General features: G+C 38.1%; 1 protein-coding gene and 1 non-coding gene across 3 annotated transcripts in view; both read right to left on the reverse strand.

Moving 5' to 3' along the window:
• Iars1 (isoleucyl-tRNA synthetase 1) overlaps positions 1-17,145 on the reverse strand; it is a 59,683-nt gene extending 42,538 nt beyond the window's left edge. For both annotated transcript variants that reach the window (XR_003584883.2, XM_027950971.2), the window contains exons 1-8: positions 17,047-17,145; positions 14,924-14,967; positions 11,435-11,560; positions 10,587-10,743; positions 10,215-10,334; positions 7,455-7,537; positions 4,776-4,893; positions 1,861-2,008 (exon numbers count right to left, since the gene is read on the reverse strand). Coding sequence is in view for 1 of the 2 variants with exons in the window: in XM_027950971.2 (XP_027806772.2) it covers positions 1,861-2,008; positions 4,776-4,893; positions 7,455-7,537; positions 10,215-10,334; positions 10,587-10,743; positions 11,435-11,553 (745 nt within the window). In the remaining variant the exon portion in view is untranslated. The remainder of the gene's footprint in view (positions 1-1,860; positions 2,009-4,775; positions 4,894-7,454; positions 7,538-10,214; positions 10,335-10,586; positions 10,744-11,434; positions 11,561-14,923; positions 14,968-17,046) is intronic.
• On the reverse strand, positions 14,282-14,414 carry LOC114104774 (small nucleolar RNA SNORA84). The gene has a single exon (XR_003584893.1). It is a non-coding gene; the product is annotated as a small nucleolar RNA SNORA84 (small nucleolar RNA).
• Positions 17,146-18,050: the final 905 nt, after the last annotated feature.

Raw genomic sequence — 18,050 nt, forward strand, 5'->3', positions numbered from 1 at the left:
AGATATCCTCATTCAGGTGTCTCTCCATCCAGATTTTTTAATGCACATTCTACCTAAGAAATGTATGTGTAAATGTAATATATATATATATATATATATATTTTAGTTGTCGTTGAACATGATATCTTTATTCTATTTATTTATTTTTATGTGGTGCTGAGGATCAAACCCAGGGCCTTGCACATGCTAGGCGAGCGCTCTACCGCTAAGCCACAACCTCAGCCCCTCTTTTTACTTTTTCAAATATTATGAGGCAATACTCTAAACGGTTTTAAAACTTGTTTTCACATAATATTTTGTGAACATTTCTCCATATATTACCATACATACATCTTTCTAATTCTTTTTTTGCAGTGTTGGGATCAAACACAGGGCCTGTGTGCAGGAAGCCATCCATGAAATACATGAGGACCTTCTCTCAGCATGGAAGCCAGGAAGGGATAGGCATGGCATTGGGAACTTCCTGTGGTTATCCTGCGGTGACAGACTGCCCAATGCATGTTACCCTCTGCTCTGCTAGAAATGTTCCTCAAAGTAGCATCTGAGATGGGTGTAACCCATTAGGAACTCAACAGACCACATTTCAAGAATGAGTAGTACTCTATTGTATGTAAATAACTGTATTTTGTTACTCAATTCATCTGTTGATAAGACACTTGGGATACCTCCAACTTTTGGCTACTGTGAATATTCCTATGTGAAAATGGGCACATCAATATTTGTTCAAGTCCCGTTTCTCAATTCTTTGAGGTAAATACAAAAAAGAGAAAATTTTGAGCCAAGCATGGTGATGCATGCCTATAATCCCATTGACCCGTAAGAGACTAAGACAAGTGAATCACAAGTTTTAGGCCAGACTCAGCAGCTTAGTGAGGCCCAAAGCAACTTAGCAAGACTCCATGTTTCAAAAGAAAAAGGGCTAAGGATGTAGGTCAGTGGTAGAGCATCCCTGGGTTCAATCCCTACTATCAGTACCCCAGCAAAGGTTTTCTTTTCTTTCTTTCTTTTTTTTTTTTCTGTTTTAGGGATAGGACCCAATGGTGTTCTATCACAGAGCTACATCCTAGCCACCTACTCCCTTTTTATACTGAGAAAGAGTCTTTCACTAAGTTGCTGAGGCTAGCATTGAACTTGCAATTCTCCTGCCTCACCCTCCCAAGTAGCTGTGATTATTGGTGTGTATCACTGCATCTGGCTGGCAGTGGGTTTTTCTCTTCTTTGTTTCATTTCCCTTCTGTAAGCTATACAAATATGAAGGTACACTTACTAAGTACATTCTTTTTTCATTTAAGTCTCTATGGAAGGACCTAGTTGAGCCTGTGATAACTCTCTACCAGGGAATATTTGAAAGGCACAAAATTCTCAAGTTCTAGTACTGATTTCTAAAAGTGAATGTGATGTCATGTTTTTGAATCTTAAGAGTCTTAATCTGCGTTAAGGGCATGAAGAATAAAAGCAGCTTACAAACTGAAAATTATGACAAGATTTTACTTTCTACTTTTTAATATTTCAGAATAATTTAATCTTTTAGTGTTACTTTTCAATCAGAAATGAAAGAATCTTAAAGTCTACCTACCTTCCTGATTAAATAAAATTCTTTGATTGCTTTGGTACTAGGGATTGAACCCTGGGATGCTTTACCACTGAGCTAAGTGCCAGCCCTTTTCCTTTTTTTTCTCCCTCCCATGAATTTTGAGATAGGATCTTACTAAGTTCTTAGGGCCTTGCTAAATTGCTGAAGATGGCTCTGAACTTGCAATCCCAAATTGCTGGAACTACAGCAATGGTGTGTACCACCACGCCTGGGTAAATAAAATTATATTATCTATATTTGTCACAACTAACCAGGCACCCACTTACCTTTAATCTTCACATATTGCATATCTGGATTAACACAGAGGGCAAGATTACTAGGTAGAGTCCAAGGAGTAGTTGTCCAAGCAACTAAGGAGATACTTTCGTCTTCCTCCAAAGGGAAAGTTACAAATATTGAGGGATCTTGAACATCCTGAAACAAATTGAGGTAAAGTACTATTTTACAAACCCCTCAATAATAGTCATAAAATAAAAGGAAATAAATCCTAAATAGGACTAAAATAAATGAATTTTCAGAATAAAATGAGCTCTCAAAAAAAAAAAACAAAAACAAAAAACAAAAAACAAAACAAAACAAAAAAACCCTGAGTTCAATTCCTGGAACACACCCCACAAAAAAACAAAAACAAAAACAAAACAACAAAAACCTGTTTACTGAGTGGTGTGCTGGTACATGCCTATAATCCCAGTGACTTGAGAGGCAGAGGCAGGAGGACTGAAAGTTTGAGGCCAGCCTAGCAATTTGCCCAGGACTTAAGTAACTTAGTGAGATCCTGTCCCAAAACTTAAAAATGGGCTGGGGATTTTGCTCAGAGGTAAACTATCTGTGGTTTAAGTTCCCAGCACTAAACAAAACAAAGCAACCATGCACCACATTTATAAAAAGAAAGTTCAAAGCCAAGAAATTTCACATAAAATTTTTAATACTTAGCTGGGCATGGTGGTATATGCCTATAATCCCAGTGGCTCAGGAGGCTGAGACAGGATGATCATAAATTCAAGACCAGCCTCAGCAATTTAGCAAGACCCTAATCAACTTAGTGAGACTATCTCAAAATAAAAACTAAAAAACAGACAGGCATGGTGGCGTACACCTGCAATCCCAGTGGCTTGGGAGACTGAAGCAGGAGAATAGATGGCAAGTTCAAAGCCAGCCTCGGCAACAGTAAGGTGCTAAGCAATTCAGTAAGACCCTGTCTCTATGAAAAGGAATAAAAGAATGGAGGCTTCAATGTTAGAATGATCTATTTTATAATAAGCCTATGAAGAGTTAAGTCAACAAAACAACTGTTTTAGAAAATAGTTATCTTGGGGCAGGGGTTGTGGCCCCGAGGTAGAGCACTTGACTAGCACATGTGAGGCACTGGGTTTGATCCTCAACACCACATAAGAATAAGTAAATAAAATAAAGGTATTTTGTTCACTACAATTAAAAAAAAATTTTAAAAAGCATGCCTGCAAACCCAGCAAGATCTAAATAGAAAATAATCCTGGAACCATTATGAAATAATTAGAAATGTGAACACTAGCTGGGCGCAGTGGGGCACACCTGTAATCCCAGCTACTTGGAGGCAGGAGGATTGTGAGTTCAAAGCCAGCCTCAGCAACAGTAAGGCGCTAAGCAACTTAGAGAGACCCTGTCTCTAAATAAAATACAAAATAGGGCTGGGGATGTGGTTCAGTGATTGAGTGTTCCCGAGTTCAATCCCTAGTATCCCCCCCAAAAAGAAATGTGAAAACTAAGTTATACATACACACATAAGAATATATAGGAAATATATGCTATGTATATCAGCAAATAATACACTTGAAAAGAGAATGCTAAAGATGATTGTTAAATGACTATATTTAGGTGTGATAATGAATGTAATACGTATATATATGGATAGTGCAGGACTAGCCACATTCAATGGTTGTTAGGATGCCAGAAGGGCACATGGGAGTTAATCACTATTTATATCCCATTTCTATTTACTTTTTCATGTGCATGAAATTCTCCATGTTAATGTGCACTTTTATTTGTTTTTTTTTTGCAGTGCTAGCGAGGGAACCTAGAGCCTCACATGTACATGTTAGGCAAGTGCTCTAACAGGTATATTCCCAGGCCCAAGTGTTTTTATTTATGTATTTGCTTGGTATTGGTGATTGAATTCTGGGTCACTCACCTGAATAACATGACCAGTCCCTTACATTTTTCATTCTGAGACAGAGTCTTGCTAAATTGCTGAGGCTGGGCTTGAACTTGCAATCCTCCTGCCTCAAACTCTGAGTTGCTCGGATTATAGGTGTGTGTGTGTGTGACAACACCCAGCCCATCTTTAAAAAGCAAAATATATTAAGATCTGGCAAAGCTCAGGCTTAGTATTCAGGTAGTATATTTTTCTCTATACTTTTATGTGCTTGAAATATTTTATTAAACAAACACAACACAACATGAGCACAATCACAAGAAGACAAAAAGGAATCATCACATTCATCTCATAAGGATTTGCAAAGATCAAATGGAATATGTGAAAGCATCCTCTAAGAGGATAAGGCCTTATAAAATTTGAATTTTATTAATATAATTTCCAAACCTGGCTCCTGAAACAAGACTTCCAAACAAGTTAATATCCATTAAAAACAGAGGATTAGATAAACTTGCAAAAATGAAAAAACTGCCTATGTTTCAGAAGATTCCCTGCCATTTACCATCTGTCTAGATGAGGTAAAGAAAATCAGAATGTCTCAACACCTCTGTCACACTAATGACAGGTAGAGACTCCATTTCATCAAAGAACAGGTCATAATACAATTCACCATCCCAAATTTTCTTCCCAACATCTAATGATGTACCAGGTCCCAGATACAGCACAAAGTCACCCAAAATGGTAACCATTAATTTTGAGTGGTGGGAAGTATGTCAGAGCTGGAATTATAAATGAAGAGAAGCATAAAAATATGCTCAAAGCAAGCAAAATCTATAAGACACCTCATAAATTCAATGTAAACAAAACCAAAAGCTCATTTTAATCGTAAAAGAGGCTTCATTCAGCGACTGGTAACATCATCAGTACTCAGTAGTGACCAATGCCAAGACTGCCATTCCATGTTGGGGCTACCTGGGAGTACTTAATGATGTTTACAACCATTCCAGGTACATTACTTGGCACTGAAAGATATCTCACCATTTCACATACCTTATAATTCTGGTGGGATTCGAAGTTGGAAAGTGGAGTGTTACATGCAGTGGAGAAGGGCATGACTTTCACCCCTCTGTATACAAGGCCTTTGTCATAGAGTTGTTTAAAGACCCACCTGGCAAGTAAAGAGTTGGGAGTTTCATAATTACATATACAAATATCTATTTCCTCAAACGCAAATATTTATGAACACTTTCAGTTTCTCTCTGCCAAAGAAGTGAAAAAATGTCTCATTTGTGGACTAAGTAGTAAATTACATCAGATCTTATAAATAATTACAAGACATTAAATAAACACTAAATATGCTACTCTCTATTGACATTTTTATGTTCATGACATAATGTGAAGACCATTCAGCACAATGAAGGGCCAATGATATAAATCTGTACCTATCAGCATACATACTAACATTTTTAGAAAAAAAAAAAAACAACAAGACAATAATCATGGTTGGCACTTCAGAGCTGATCCTTGAGTTTTCTGGTCTACTATTTAAATCTCATAATAGTTTAACAAATGCAATTAAAAAATATATATATAAACTACTGGGATTAGGATTAGCTATTTCTTGTACATTTAAAAAAAATTTTTTAAATTATTTTTTAGTTGTAATTGGACACAATATCTTTATTTTTATGTGGTGCTGAGGATAAAACCAAGGGCCTTGCACGTGCTAGCCAAGTGCTCTACCGCTGAGCCACAACCCCAACCCCTTCTTGTACATTTTTAAAATATTTTTTTAAGTTGCTGATAGACCTTTATTTTTTAAATTTATTTATTTAGATGTGGTGCTGAAAATCGAACCCAGTGTCTCACACGTGTGAGGCAAATGCACTGCCACTGAGCCACAGCCCCAACCCCATATTTCTTGTACATTTAATCAAAACTTTTACTGAGCTTTTAAATGTGCTGTGTTAACCTAAGTACACCAGGCACTAATTGTAATGGTCACCCCAAGAGTTCTTCTCCCAGCTGGATAATAAAGGCACTGTTGGAAATCCATGCTTAATTATGCCTTTAAAAAAAAAATTATATTCTAGTGGCTATGAACCTGGCACAGTAAATGAATTAAACTCATTTGTTAAAATAACATTTTAATGAAGAAAAGGTTTTTTAAAAAATGTTATTCCTGAGCTTTTAAAGCTTAAAAAAAGGTAAACTTTTAAAAAGTTTAGATTTGATTAAGTAACCATAATATTAGCTGTGCAAGCTCATGCAAATCACAATTACTTGCCTCTACCTCAAATAGGGGTCCTGAGTCTATCCATGGAACTCTCTGGGTCATATGGGAAAATTCATGGGGAATTACTTTATATAGTCAAAAGCAACAATTGAATCTAACTTACTACCACTATTAATGTTATTATCAAAGTTATCTCCTATCATTTCTAAATTCACCATTAGCTTACATGCCTTATTTATATACAAACAAATTCCTTAGGAGTATTTTTAAAATAATTTGTTTAGTATTTATGTTTTAGTTGTAGTTGAACACAATATCTTTATTTTATTTATTTATTTTTTATGTGGTGCTGAGGATAGAACCCAGGGCCTCGCACGTGCTAGGCGAGCATTTTACCACTCAGTAGCCCCTCCTTAGGAGTATTAACATTCTAAAATTTAAAATCTATTTTCCTCTTGTTCCAACCATTTATGTAAATTAAGAAGTAAGAAGAAAAGGAGTGGGTTTTAGAGCTATACTAATTAATATGAGTGCTATCTACATGTTGTTTTTAATTTAAATTAAAAAAATTTAAACATTTCAATTTGGCAAACTTAAAAATTCAGTTTCATGGCACTTCTTTTTGAGATGCTTGACCAACAACTGGTTGTCAGTTGCTCTAGGGAAATCCAGCTGCTCAATGACAGGAAGGTTCCTGTTCAAAGTCTAGCATTCCAGAGAATCTAAATGGCTTCCTTCTCTTGGGTATGTAAGTCTAGAGATATGTCCACAGGTGCATGTCAGAGTCAAAGGGATTGAAGAACTGTGGTAAAGCGCCTAGCTCCTCAAAGGCAAAGTACGTATGCCAAGCATGTACAACAGATACAGACTAAGAGAAATGTGAGTGGATAAGAAGGCAATTAAAGCTACAAGCAGCTACAAAGCAATTCAAAGAAACTGCGGTCTACAAAACAGCTCTGCAACTCACCTGTACTTTCATGTACAATTTAATGAAAGTAGGACTTCCTCAAGGCTGGATTATGTACCTTGGACATTTATAACCATGCTAAGGGTACCTGTTTGCCTTGTAATGATCTCATATTATCGTAGGAAGCCCAAGGCAAACCACCAATCAAGATTGGCATGGCTAATGATGGTCAAAAAAATTTCACTTGGAACCACCATGGAACAGTAACTTCACTACATAGTTTCTTTCAGCACTAAATTCAGGTACACATTCTCTTAGACTTAAAAAAAACAAAACAAAACAAAAAAAACCCAAAAATTAAAAAAAAAAAACACTTTTGAAATGTTATTTTTCCTATATTTGGTATAAACTAATTTGAAAAAAAATGTAAAATATAAATGTGAGGCCATTTACATTCTTTACTTAATGATGCAGAATTACTAATATATACAGAATTATGGATCTGAAGACAAACTAATTCACACTAGCATATCTTCCCACTGACTAAGAGAATATTCATTGTATTTACAATTTTAAATAAACCTACCAGACAGATTCCATGAACTGTGGATACAGAGTTTTGTAGTCATTGTCAAAGTCAATCCATCGGCCAAGTCTGGTAACAGTAGACTAAAACGTATGGATATTAGAGCAGTATTAGACAATGATATTTGATATTGTACACCAATGTGTTGTTTACTTTTATTGTATCCATATATGATAATTTTTGGAAATCCAAACAATAAATGGTTCAAATAAATCTATATTTCAAACAACATACTATGTGAAGTTAAGAATTATACTATATACAGATGCTAAAATATCCATTTATAAAAGTCGACCGAAACTGCCATTTGGCAATAACCAGAAATATAATTGTTGCTAGTAAATAATCAATACGTGCTCAAATTAATAAGTGAAAGTATCCCAAGAAAAAGAATATTTGGCTGGGCGCCGTGGTCCATGCCTGTAATCCCGATGGTTCTGGACAGTGAGTTCAAAGCCAGCCGGCAACTTAGTGAGGCCCTAAGTAACTCAGCAAGATCCTATCTCCAAATAAAATACAAAAAAACAGCTGGGGATAGTTAAGCGCCCCTGAGTTCGATGCTGGGGGCGCGTGCGCACACACACACACCAAAAAAAAAGAATATTTGAAAAGATCCTCCCAGCAAAAGAAAACCTGAAACTTTACAAAGGAGACAACCAACAGATGACATCTTAAATGAACAAAGTTATCATTAATGAGACATAGCAACAACACAGGCTTCCTGCCATGACATGCTGAGGAGGACATGACACCACCTCTGAAGCATTCCTGTCCAAAACCTGTAACCTAAATTAAATTTGTGAGGATAAAAGTAATATGGACTGGGTGTGGTGGTGCACACCTGTAATCCCAATTTATTAGGAGACAGAGGCAGGAGGACTGAAAGTTTGGAATCAGCCTCAGGAACTTAGTGAGACTGTCATAAAATACAAAATAAGTAAGTGCTGGGGACGTAGCACAGTGGTAAACCATCTCTGGGTTCAATCCCTACTAATACCTCCCATACCCCAGAAGCACCAATGTCACGAAAGACAAAGATTGAATGACTGTTTGACATTGAAAGAGCCTGAGCTGGTAGTGGTGGTGTATGCCTGTAATCTCAGCAGCTTAGGAGGGTGAGATAGGAGGATAGCAAGTTCAAAGCCAGCCCTAGCAAAATGGAGGCACTAAGCAACTCAGTGAGACCCGATCTCTAAATAAAATTCAAAATAGGGCTGGGGATGTGGTCCAATGGTGGAATGCCCCCGAGTTTAATCGCCTGTAACCACCCCCAAACAAAAGTGGGACTGACAAGACACAACAACCAAATGCAATTTGTGATTCTGGATTGGATATTAGTTCAGAAGTAAAAATTGGTAGGACAACTGGTGAAATTCAAACAAGATCCATAGTATTTTGAGCTGGGGTTATGGCTCAGTGGTAGAGCACTTGCCTGGCATGTGTGAGGCACTGGGTTTGATTCTCAGCACCACATATAAATAAATGAATAAAATGAAGTCCAATCAACAACTAAAATATATACATATATACATAAATTTAAAATATATATAAATTATAAATATAAATTATCTCATTAATGTTGACAACTTTGTTCATTTAAAATGTTATCTGTTGGTTGATAGTATTTTATCAATGTTAGTTTACTGATTTTGAAATTACATTATAGTTATAGAAGACAGGAGCAATTGGGAAAGTGGATGAAGGGTTTAGAGGAATGCTTCAAACATTTTTTAGCATGTCTGAAATGACATCAGGGGCTGAGAAGGAAGGTAGAGGGCATGTTTAGAATGTGAGAGGTGAGAGGACCTGGGTGGATCCCCAGCACAACAAAAAACAAAAAACAACTTTCAGAATGAAAAGTCTAAAAATTAAGAAATGCCTATATCTATATTAGGATTTGGCACTTGATGTGATCATGGCTGGAAGAGTCATACCACTAGCCAAATAGGGAATTCTGAAGAACAGCAAGTTTGAGAGGTTGAAGTGAAGATGGAGAATAAGGAAAAAACAAAGCCAGACATGCTTTTAAGTTATATAAACATACTAAGCCAATCTGAGAGGCAGGGAGGAAGGGGGAATCTATGTTCTGATGTTCAGAAGAAGAGGAGGGCAGGAGCTCTGCAGCTTGGAGATTGATTACTAAAAAGAAGAGTGCAACATGGGAGTCAAATTAACATAACAAGCATGAGCCCAAACTTGATTTTTTTTTTTTTTTTTGCTCCAGAGACTGAACCCAGGGGTGCTAAACCACATTCCCAATCCTTCTTTGTATTTTATTTAGAATCTGAGTTGCTTAGCGCCTCACTAAGTTATTGAGGCTGGCTTTGAACTCATAATCCTCCTGCCTTAGCCATCCAAGCTGCTGGGATTGTAGGCATGTGCCACTGTGCCAGGCCCAAACTTGAATTTTTAAAAATATATGAATTATTACAATGAAGCATTCAAGTAAGCCTGTTACAGCATGATTCTAGTCATATACTGCGGGGTAGGCAGGAGACTAAATATAGAAGACCAACCAAGCTCAAAGAAATCAGAAAAGAGAGGCTTCAGTTTAAGTTAACAGGATTGGGGTGGAAGCTAAAGACCCTTTCTTAGTTATACACATGCAAAGAAGAGGATCAACCCCTTTTGTGTCACATCTTCATATGTACCACCATACTTTTGAGAACATCTCATAAAAAGAACAAAGACAATAGGCCATTTCAACTTTCATTTAAAACTAAACTTTCTGTTCATTCTACTGAAAATAACCTAACATACCTTCCACTCAGCAGAATATCTCATCACAATTGTGCGGCACTGATTGTTATACTCTGCAATCCCCATTTTGGCCACATCCTCTGGCCCTCTGATTCCCAGAGTCTTATCAATTTCATATTCCTGAAAATTTGTGGGAAGACTGTTAACATCCTTGACTTAAGAAACAAATACAAGTAAGCAACTCAAGAAAATAAAACAGCTTGAAAAATAACCAATAGTTCTCAATCTACAGAGAAAATGAACTATAAATAATTTTATGGAAATGAAGAACAAAAAGTCAGACATATAGTTAAAATTTACTATATTTCAATGACATGATGAAATGTAATGCTTAAAAAAATCAGATTTATAAGGCTGGAGACTCAAACATACCACAGGTAAGCCATGACAATCCCATCCAAATCTTCTGTCAACGTGAAACCCGCTCTGGTGAGCATATCTTGTAACTATATCTTTAATTGTCCCTGCAAGTATGTGTCCATAATGAGGCAGTCCAGTTGCAAAAGGAGGCCCATCATAGAAGGTAAATCTAACAGAGGTAATAAAAACACATTAGTCATTTTAGAACTGACAGCAAGAATTTAAGACATTTTTTTTTTTTTTTTTAAATACCCAACTCCTACTGGAGTGTTTAGGAACAAAAAAAAGTAGTAAGATCAGGAATTTCAGACATAATTGATTAGATATTTACTAGAGGCCTAGGCTTCAGAAAGGCTACTGGTTATGAGAGTTGGGGAGACTGCCATTTGATTATCCGTTCTTTATTTATTGGTCTAATAACTTAAGACAAGTTAATAGCTCTGATCCTGAGTTAACTCATCAGTAAAACAGGGCACAGACACTGATCTCAAAGCTTTTGAGCACAGAAGGCACACAATGGAATCAGTGAATAAAGGACTGGTCTTTTAGGTAAATGGAGACCAGAGGCAGGAAGTACTGTAAAAGCCTTCTATATAGGACTTAGGTATAAGTGCTAAGAGAGGGTGGGGATGATGAAAAAAGTGGAATGGTAGCAAGTGGTATATTCATTCTATTTAGATGGTTTCTTTAAGAAATTTAATCTACCTTAACCAAGAACTCATCCATTTAACAAATACCTACTACTGAGTATGCAGCATGTAAAAAGCGAGTACAATGTGGAGATACAAAGATGAATAAAGGGTTTCTGCCAGTGGAACTCATTCTCAAGGACTTCACCTTTACCAAATAAATTCACATACTTTGGCCTATGTTTTGACTGCTTTAAGCATTCCTGAAAACAACTGAATTTGGACCAGAATTGCAAAATTTTTTCTTCTTCAGCAGGAAAATTGATGTTTTCTGGAACTTGTTGAACCATTCTGTTGCTGCAAAAGAAATCAAATTTATTACTGTCAAAAGAGAAATCTAGGAATAGCAGGGTAATATATTATTAAATGAGTGAACATATCAGTACATAACTAAGTGATAAAATTATAGCTTTATTGAGGTACCTTCACGTAACATAAAGTCCAATCTTTTAAAATGGACAATAAGTAGGTTTCAGTATATTCAAAAGGTTATGTATCATTATCACTATTTCATTTCAACACTTCTCAACCCCTATAATAAATTAGCAGTCACATTCACTTCTTTGGTCCCTGAAAAGCTTTAATCAGCTTTCTTAAGTTGCCTATTTTGACATTTTATAAATAGAAGCATTTCTATGAGTCATCTATATGTGTCTGGGTTTCATTTCATTAGCACATTTTCAAGATTCATTTGTGCTGTAACATGTATTCACACTGCATTACTTTTTATGGCTGAGTATGTTCTTCTACATTAATACATGATACTGTGTTTTTCCATTCATTAGTGCACAGGCTCTTGGATTGTTTCCACTTTGGGCTATTGTGAATAAGGTAGATATGAATGTTCAGGTACAAGTTTGCATGTGGATATACATTTTTATTTTTCTTTAGGAGTAGAATTTCTGGGTCATATGTTAACTCCATATTTTAGCTTTATGACAAACTACCAAAATACTTAACAAAGTGACTGCAATGGGCTGGGGTGTAGCTCAATGGTAGAGTGCTAGTCTAGATGCAAGAACCCTGGGTTCAATACACTATACCAACATCAAAACAACACACACAAAACCAAAGTGACTGCACCACTTTACATTCCCCCGCAGAGAATGAGGATGCCAATTTCTCCAAATCTTCCCCAACACTCCTTATTGTCTACCTTTGGATTACAGCTATCTGAGAGGGTATGAAGTGGTATCTGATTGTGGTTTTGAATCACATTTCCGTAATGACTAATGATGTTGAGTATCATTCCAGGTATTTATTGGTCTTTTGTGTCCTCTGTGGGTAAGCATTCATGCTATGCCCATTCTTTAGTTGGGTTTTCTTTTCATGGTTGAGTTTTAAGAATTCTTTATATATTCTGGATACAAGACCTTCATCAGATATATGATTTGAAAAATTTTCTCCTGTGGGTTGTCTTTATTTTATTTTATATATTTTTTGGGGTACTAGGAATTGAAATCAGGGGCACTCTGAGTCACATCCCCAACCCTATTTTTTTTTGTATTTTATTTAGAGACAAGGTCTCATACAGTTGCTTAACACCTTGCTTTTGCTGAGGGTGGCTTTGAAAGCTTGTGATCCTCCTGCCTCAGCCTCCAGAGCTACTGGAATTATAGTGCGCCACCACACCTGGCTTTGTCTTTAATTTTCTTGATGGTATTATCTGAAGTAAAACAAAACAAAACATTTTTGTGTTTTTTGCTTGGTTGTTTGAATTCTGGTGTTATAAACAATAAACCATTACCTAATTAGTTCCTAGTAAGAAATGTCTTATTAAAGTACCCTGTGAAAGTTTTGCTAATAACCTCAGACACTTGATCCACCTGTGACTTCACTATCTAGTGAGCATCATCAAGCCCCTTCCCTCTCAAAGGCTATTTACTTAAAATTCTTTTTTCAAATATTTATTTTTTAGTTGTATTTGGACACAATACCTTTATTTTATTTATTTATTTTTATGAGTTACTGAGGATAGAACCCAGCACCTTGCATGTGCTAGGCAAGTGCTCTACTGCTGAGCCTCAACCCCAACCCCTTTACTTAAAATTCTAATAAAGTTAGTAACCAGATTTCTAAGCCAAGGTCAGATTCTAAGCCAAGGTCAGATTGCTAATAATGAGAGAACAATAGAGAAGATGGAAAGCCTTAAGTACTCAAGAATCACATCAGTTAGAAGTAATTGACTCTAGAAGAAAAGACCTATATATTCCTCAACCACTTCTGAAAGCACTGAAAGCTCTGTGGTCTAAGTATTTAGCAATCAACTCAGGCCAACAGAAAAGTATTTGGCAAATAGTCTTTCCTTTTTTGTTCTCGTTCATTTTCACATGCAAGAGTGTCTGTGTTCTATATAGGAAAAAAAATCAGACAAAAACAGGTGGGCTGTTTAAACTATCTGAAATAGCCATTTCCAATCAGGTGCACCGTTAAACAATATTAAATAGAAGCTGTAAGGTACTTTAGATTTTCAACTCTTACTACAACCTCCAACCTTTCAAGGCCGTAAAGAAGTACTGGTTTCTGCACACTGATGAAGCATCCTAGTGGTTCAGTGGCTACTTAATCAGAGGCCAAATGAATCTTATGGGAGGACTTTCTAAAGGCTCCAAAAAGAGGGGTTGGAGCAGTGGCTTCAATGCCTAGCACTAAAACACCTTTATTTCTGTCACTTAGAGTCTGTTCCTACCGTAGCCTTGTCCAGGGGAGCGTATTAGAAATGTGGACTCATCAGTCCCAGTCAGAAGAGGAGTTGTTAGAACATGCATTTTAATAAGCTCCCTAAGGAATCAGCATGTACATCAAAGTTTAACCATCACCACTCTCCCACTGTTCTAATAAAATTATTCAGGATTATCTGTTTGAGACTTTTCTTTTTTGAGAAAAGAAGATTTAAGTTTTCTGAGAAGAAGGCTTACAGCTTGTACTGAATTTTTAAGGATGCCTCTGCTGACCCAAAAGATTTAGAATCATAGTATTATTATGCCAAACACCAAGACCCAGAGTAAGAGAACTGAACCATGTACCAATGACCGGGCTATGGAAGCTGCTGAGGACAAACAGCTCCCATGCATAAATCACAGGATTGCTCTGGCCCACTGTATCCACTAGAGAACTGTACCAGCACAACAGCCTCCAGCAACCACAGGGCGGTGGGTGTGGGGTGAAGAGCAGGTTAACCTTGCCAGGTTGCAACCAGGGATGCCATCTCCTCTTCTTCCTCTTCCTGTAATTAGGCCCTTTATTCTTCCCTATTCCACAATTCCCTGCTTCAGATACCTTAGCTTCAACCTTTTGTTCAGCAAATTCTAAACATTTTGTATAAAATCTCAGATTTTACTTGCCCAAACTGATTTCTTTTAAAACTGTCTTTGTGGTTTCACTATTCTTTACCTTTCATAAGGATGGCATTTCTGAATTACCTGTAATAGTACCAAAAGGACTACCACATCCAACTAATCACCAAGACATGTGGATTCTACCTGGAAGTCTATTTCTGAGGCTCACTCTTTTTCATTCCTAGGACTTCCTACTCTGTTACATTAAGTCAAATACAACCCACAGTGGGTTATCTCAAGTTTTTTCTCAATTTAGTTATATCCTGCTAACATACATCCCACAGACTACTTGTGAAAAAAATCTGTATACAAAGATACTTACATGTGAATGTTGATGATAACAAGATGAGATCCTTCTTGTCAGACCTAGGAAGTTAGGAAGAGGGAAGGTTAATGCTTGTCTAAGAAATTTGTCAAGGACTTTCTAAAGGCTCCCAAAGAGGGGTTGGAGCCCTGGCTTCAATGCCTAGCACTCAGCTAAATAAAGGCTCAGAAAATATTTCTTCTCATTCTACATGTATCCCATTTTTGTAAGCCTGGCACATATCTTTAATGCCCTTTAAGACTGCAATAATTCAGACAAGATGCTCTCGAGAGAACATCTGCTCAGGACCGGGTATCTCCACCAATGAGCTAATGCAAATTTCTGCCTAAGGTCTCCAAGACCAGTGAACTCTGTATCCAAGTAACTTTCTCCTTTTTTGATTTAAAAATATTTCTCTTGCTAGGACTTCCTGGAATATGCCCATAGTTTACTATGGCATGCATATTCCCATTGTGATGCTCTGCTACTCCCAAATAAATACCACTGTTCTTTGAACACTCTCCCTCTTGTTGATATTTAGGTTGAAACATGGAAGCATTATTTCTATTTGAAAACAATTTAAATATTTAAGATGAATAAAGTAAACTATGGTATATCAATAAAAAGAATACCACCAGCCATTAAAAATAATGAACTGGCATATATAAAATTCAGTTGTGGGGTGGGGGTGGCTGGGGGCACAGCTCAATGGTAGAGCACTTGCTTAGCATATGCAAGGCCCTTGAAGGAATTCCTACCATAAGAAGAACAAAATAAAACAAAATAGTTGTCTCTTAGTATCCCTGGGAATCTGGTTCCAGAACCCTCTGGGATGCCAAAATCCAGATACTCAAATCCTGTTTATAAAATGGCATACTATTTTCATATAACTTATATACATTCTCCCATACAATTTAAATCATCTCTAGGTTACTTAAATACCTAATATGATTTAAATGATACATAATTAGTTGCTATACAGTATTGTTTAATGAATAATGACCACCAAAAACAGCCTGTATTTGCTCAATGCAGATGCAACTATCACAGGCCTATCTACCTATCACAAGATCAGAGGTTGGTTGAATGCAAATACAGAATCCATGGATATGGAAGGCCAACTGTATATATATTATTTATACATATTGAGAAAGAAAAGACCAAGTGTCAGTCAGATATACAAACTTATACTATGTTATATATCATTTTCAAAATACACGTACTCATTTCACTACCTCATTAAAAATAGCAACCACGCATTCACAAGGCTGGAAACTGAGTGCCACCTCCCACCTATTCCTCACACACACATTCTAAGCTGCAGTGACAACAGTGCCTCCCCATCTTCTGAATGAATATGATTGGTACTTTCAAATCCTACACTACTCTAGGTATGATCCTCTGCCCATTTTCAAGGCCCATGCCCTATAGCAGCCCTTGAGAGGCGACCTCCTTCTCTCAATTCCAAATCGCAGTGAAAAGATATCTACCTTCTCTGTGCTCCCAATAAGGCGTCCACTTGGCTACTGCATTATTACTGAGGGCAGGGACATCGCGCATGCCCGCGTTGGGACCCAGGTCCCCAATGCTAAATGCACATCAACGGAAAACAGGGACAAGAAGCTGCCCTCTGGGACTCGAAATAACGCCTTGATTTGTCCTTATAATTATCTAGACTGGCAATAAACTCACTCGCCTTAACTCCCGCATGCCCCGTCACCCTGAATTCTCAAACCAGTGTTCAAGGACCACTGTGGCCAAAGGGGGCAGCTGCAGAACTTCCGCGGATCCTAAATCAGGGTCCAAGAAGTCGGACCCGGATTTGTGCGGGGCTCTAAGTCCCGCGGTGCTCCTTTAGAACGAATCCCATCTTCCTCCTTGGAAACAGATACACAGGCAACCAACTCGCAGCAGACCCTGAAGAAAACGCCCCTTAGAAGAAATTTATATACGCGCGTGTGTGTGTGTTTGTGTGTGTGAGTGTGTGTGTGTAGCCAGAGACACACACACAGTCCTAGTCTCGGGGGTTTACCGTACACGTGACTCTCCTTCTGAGGGCAGGATGCCGCGTCCCCGAGGGGCGCCACGAGCAGCAGCGGACGGACGTGAGGGACCCTGCATACCAGAAGGGCCTGGCTTACCTGGGGAGCCCCGGGGGCCCGCAAGCCTAGGAGGCAGCCGACACCCACGCGGCGGCGGCCCGAGGTGATGCAACACCCTGATAGCACGCGGGGCAAGGAAGAGGCTGCCCCGGGTCCAGCCAATCAGAACGCGCTAACACCCTCCAACAACCCGAGAGGTGATTGGCCGCAAGGGGCACGATTCCGGCCACGCCCACGGGCCGAAATTTGTACCGCAGTGCGCTCAGTGAACGCAGCTCTGAGAGGGGAGGAGCCCGGCGCTCGGAGGCTGAGGCCTGGGCGGGGCTGGCCGGAAGCCTTACGTGCTAGGCTCAGGTTGCACCCCACCGTCCCAAGCTGGGGCAGGGACCATGGGCCTCTGTCTTGCGTGTCAGCGTTCATCTAACCAGACATTTAAGGTCTGCATCTCACTTCATGTAAATTACTGTTAAAATTTACATCCTAAAAACACTGAGACTTCGGAGCGATGGCTTGCTAACTACTGTAGGGCCTGTGCTGTAATCCAGAGGCCGCTTTCCCTGTGGTAAATGGCAAGGGAACAGATGAAAAGGCTTCATGACCATCTTTATATGATTTACTGCACTTTAAAAAAAAATGTTTCCTGTAATAAAAATAATCATTGGCTTATTTATCATTGCTCTGCGCCTGCCTAGCACCTCCTAGTTCTACTGGTAATGGGGATACAGCTTAGTGGTATAGGTGCTTGTCTAGCATGCAAGGAGGCCAGGATTTCCATCCCCAGTAGACAAAAAACAACAAAAACAAAAGGGATTCTGGAGGTTGGCACCACAGCCTATGAAGGAACTTTTGGTCTTGACAAATTGAGAGTAGTTGTGTAGCTAATTGCTTATTTTACCTACTTCATTAATAGGTAGAAAGCACTGAGAACATTTTGATAAGTCTGTTGAGCATTTACTCAACAGTTACCATGGTCTAGGTCCTATTAGCCATCACAGATTAGAGTAAAAGGCTTAATTTCCTCCCAAAGGAGTTACTTGAATCAC

The sequence above is a fragment of the Marmota flaviventris genome, chromosome 16 (assembly GCF_047511675.1).
Source record: "Marmota flaviventris isolate mMarFla1 chromosome 16, mMarFla1.hap1, whole genome shotgun sequence".
Lineage (NCBI taxonomy): Eukaryota > Metazoa > Chordata > Mammalia > Rodentia > Sciuridae > Marmota > Marmota flaviventris.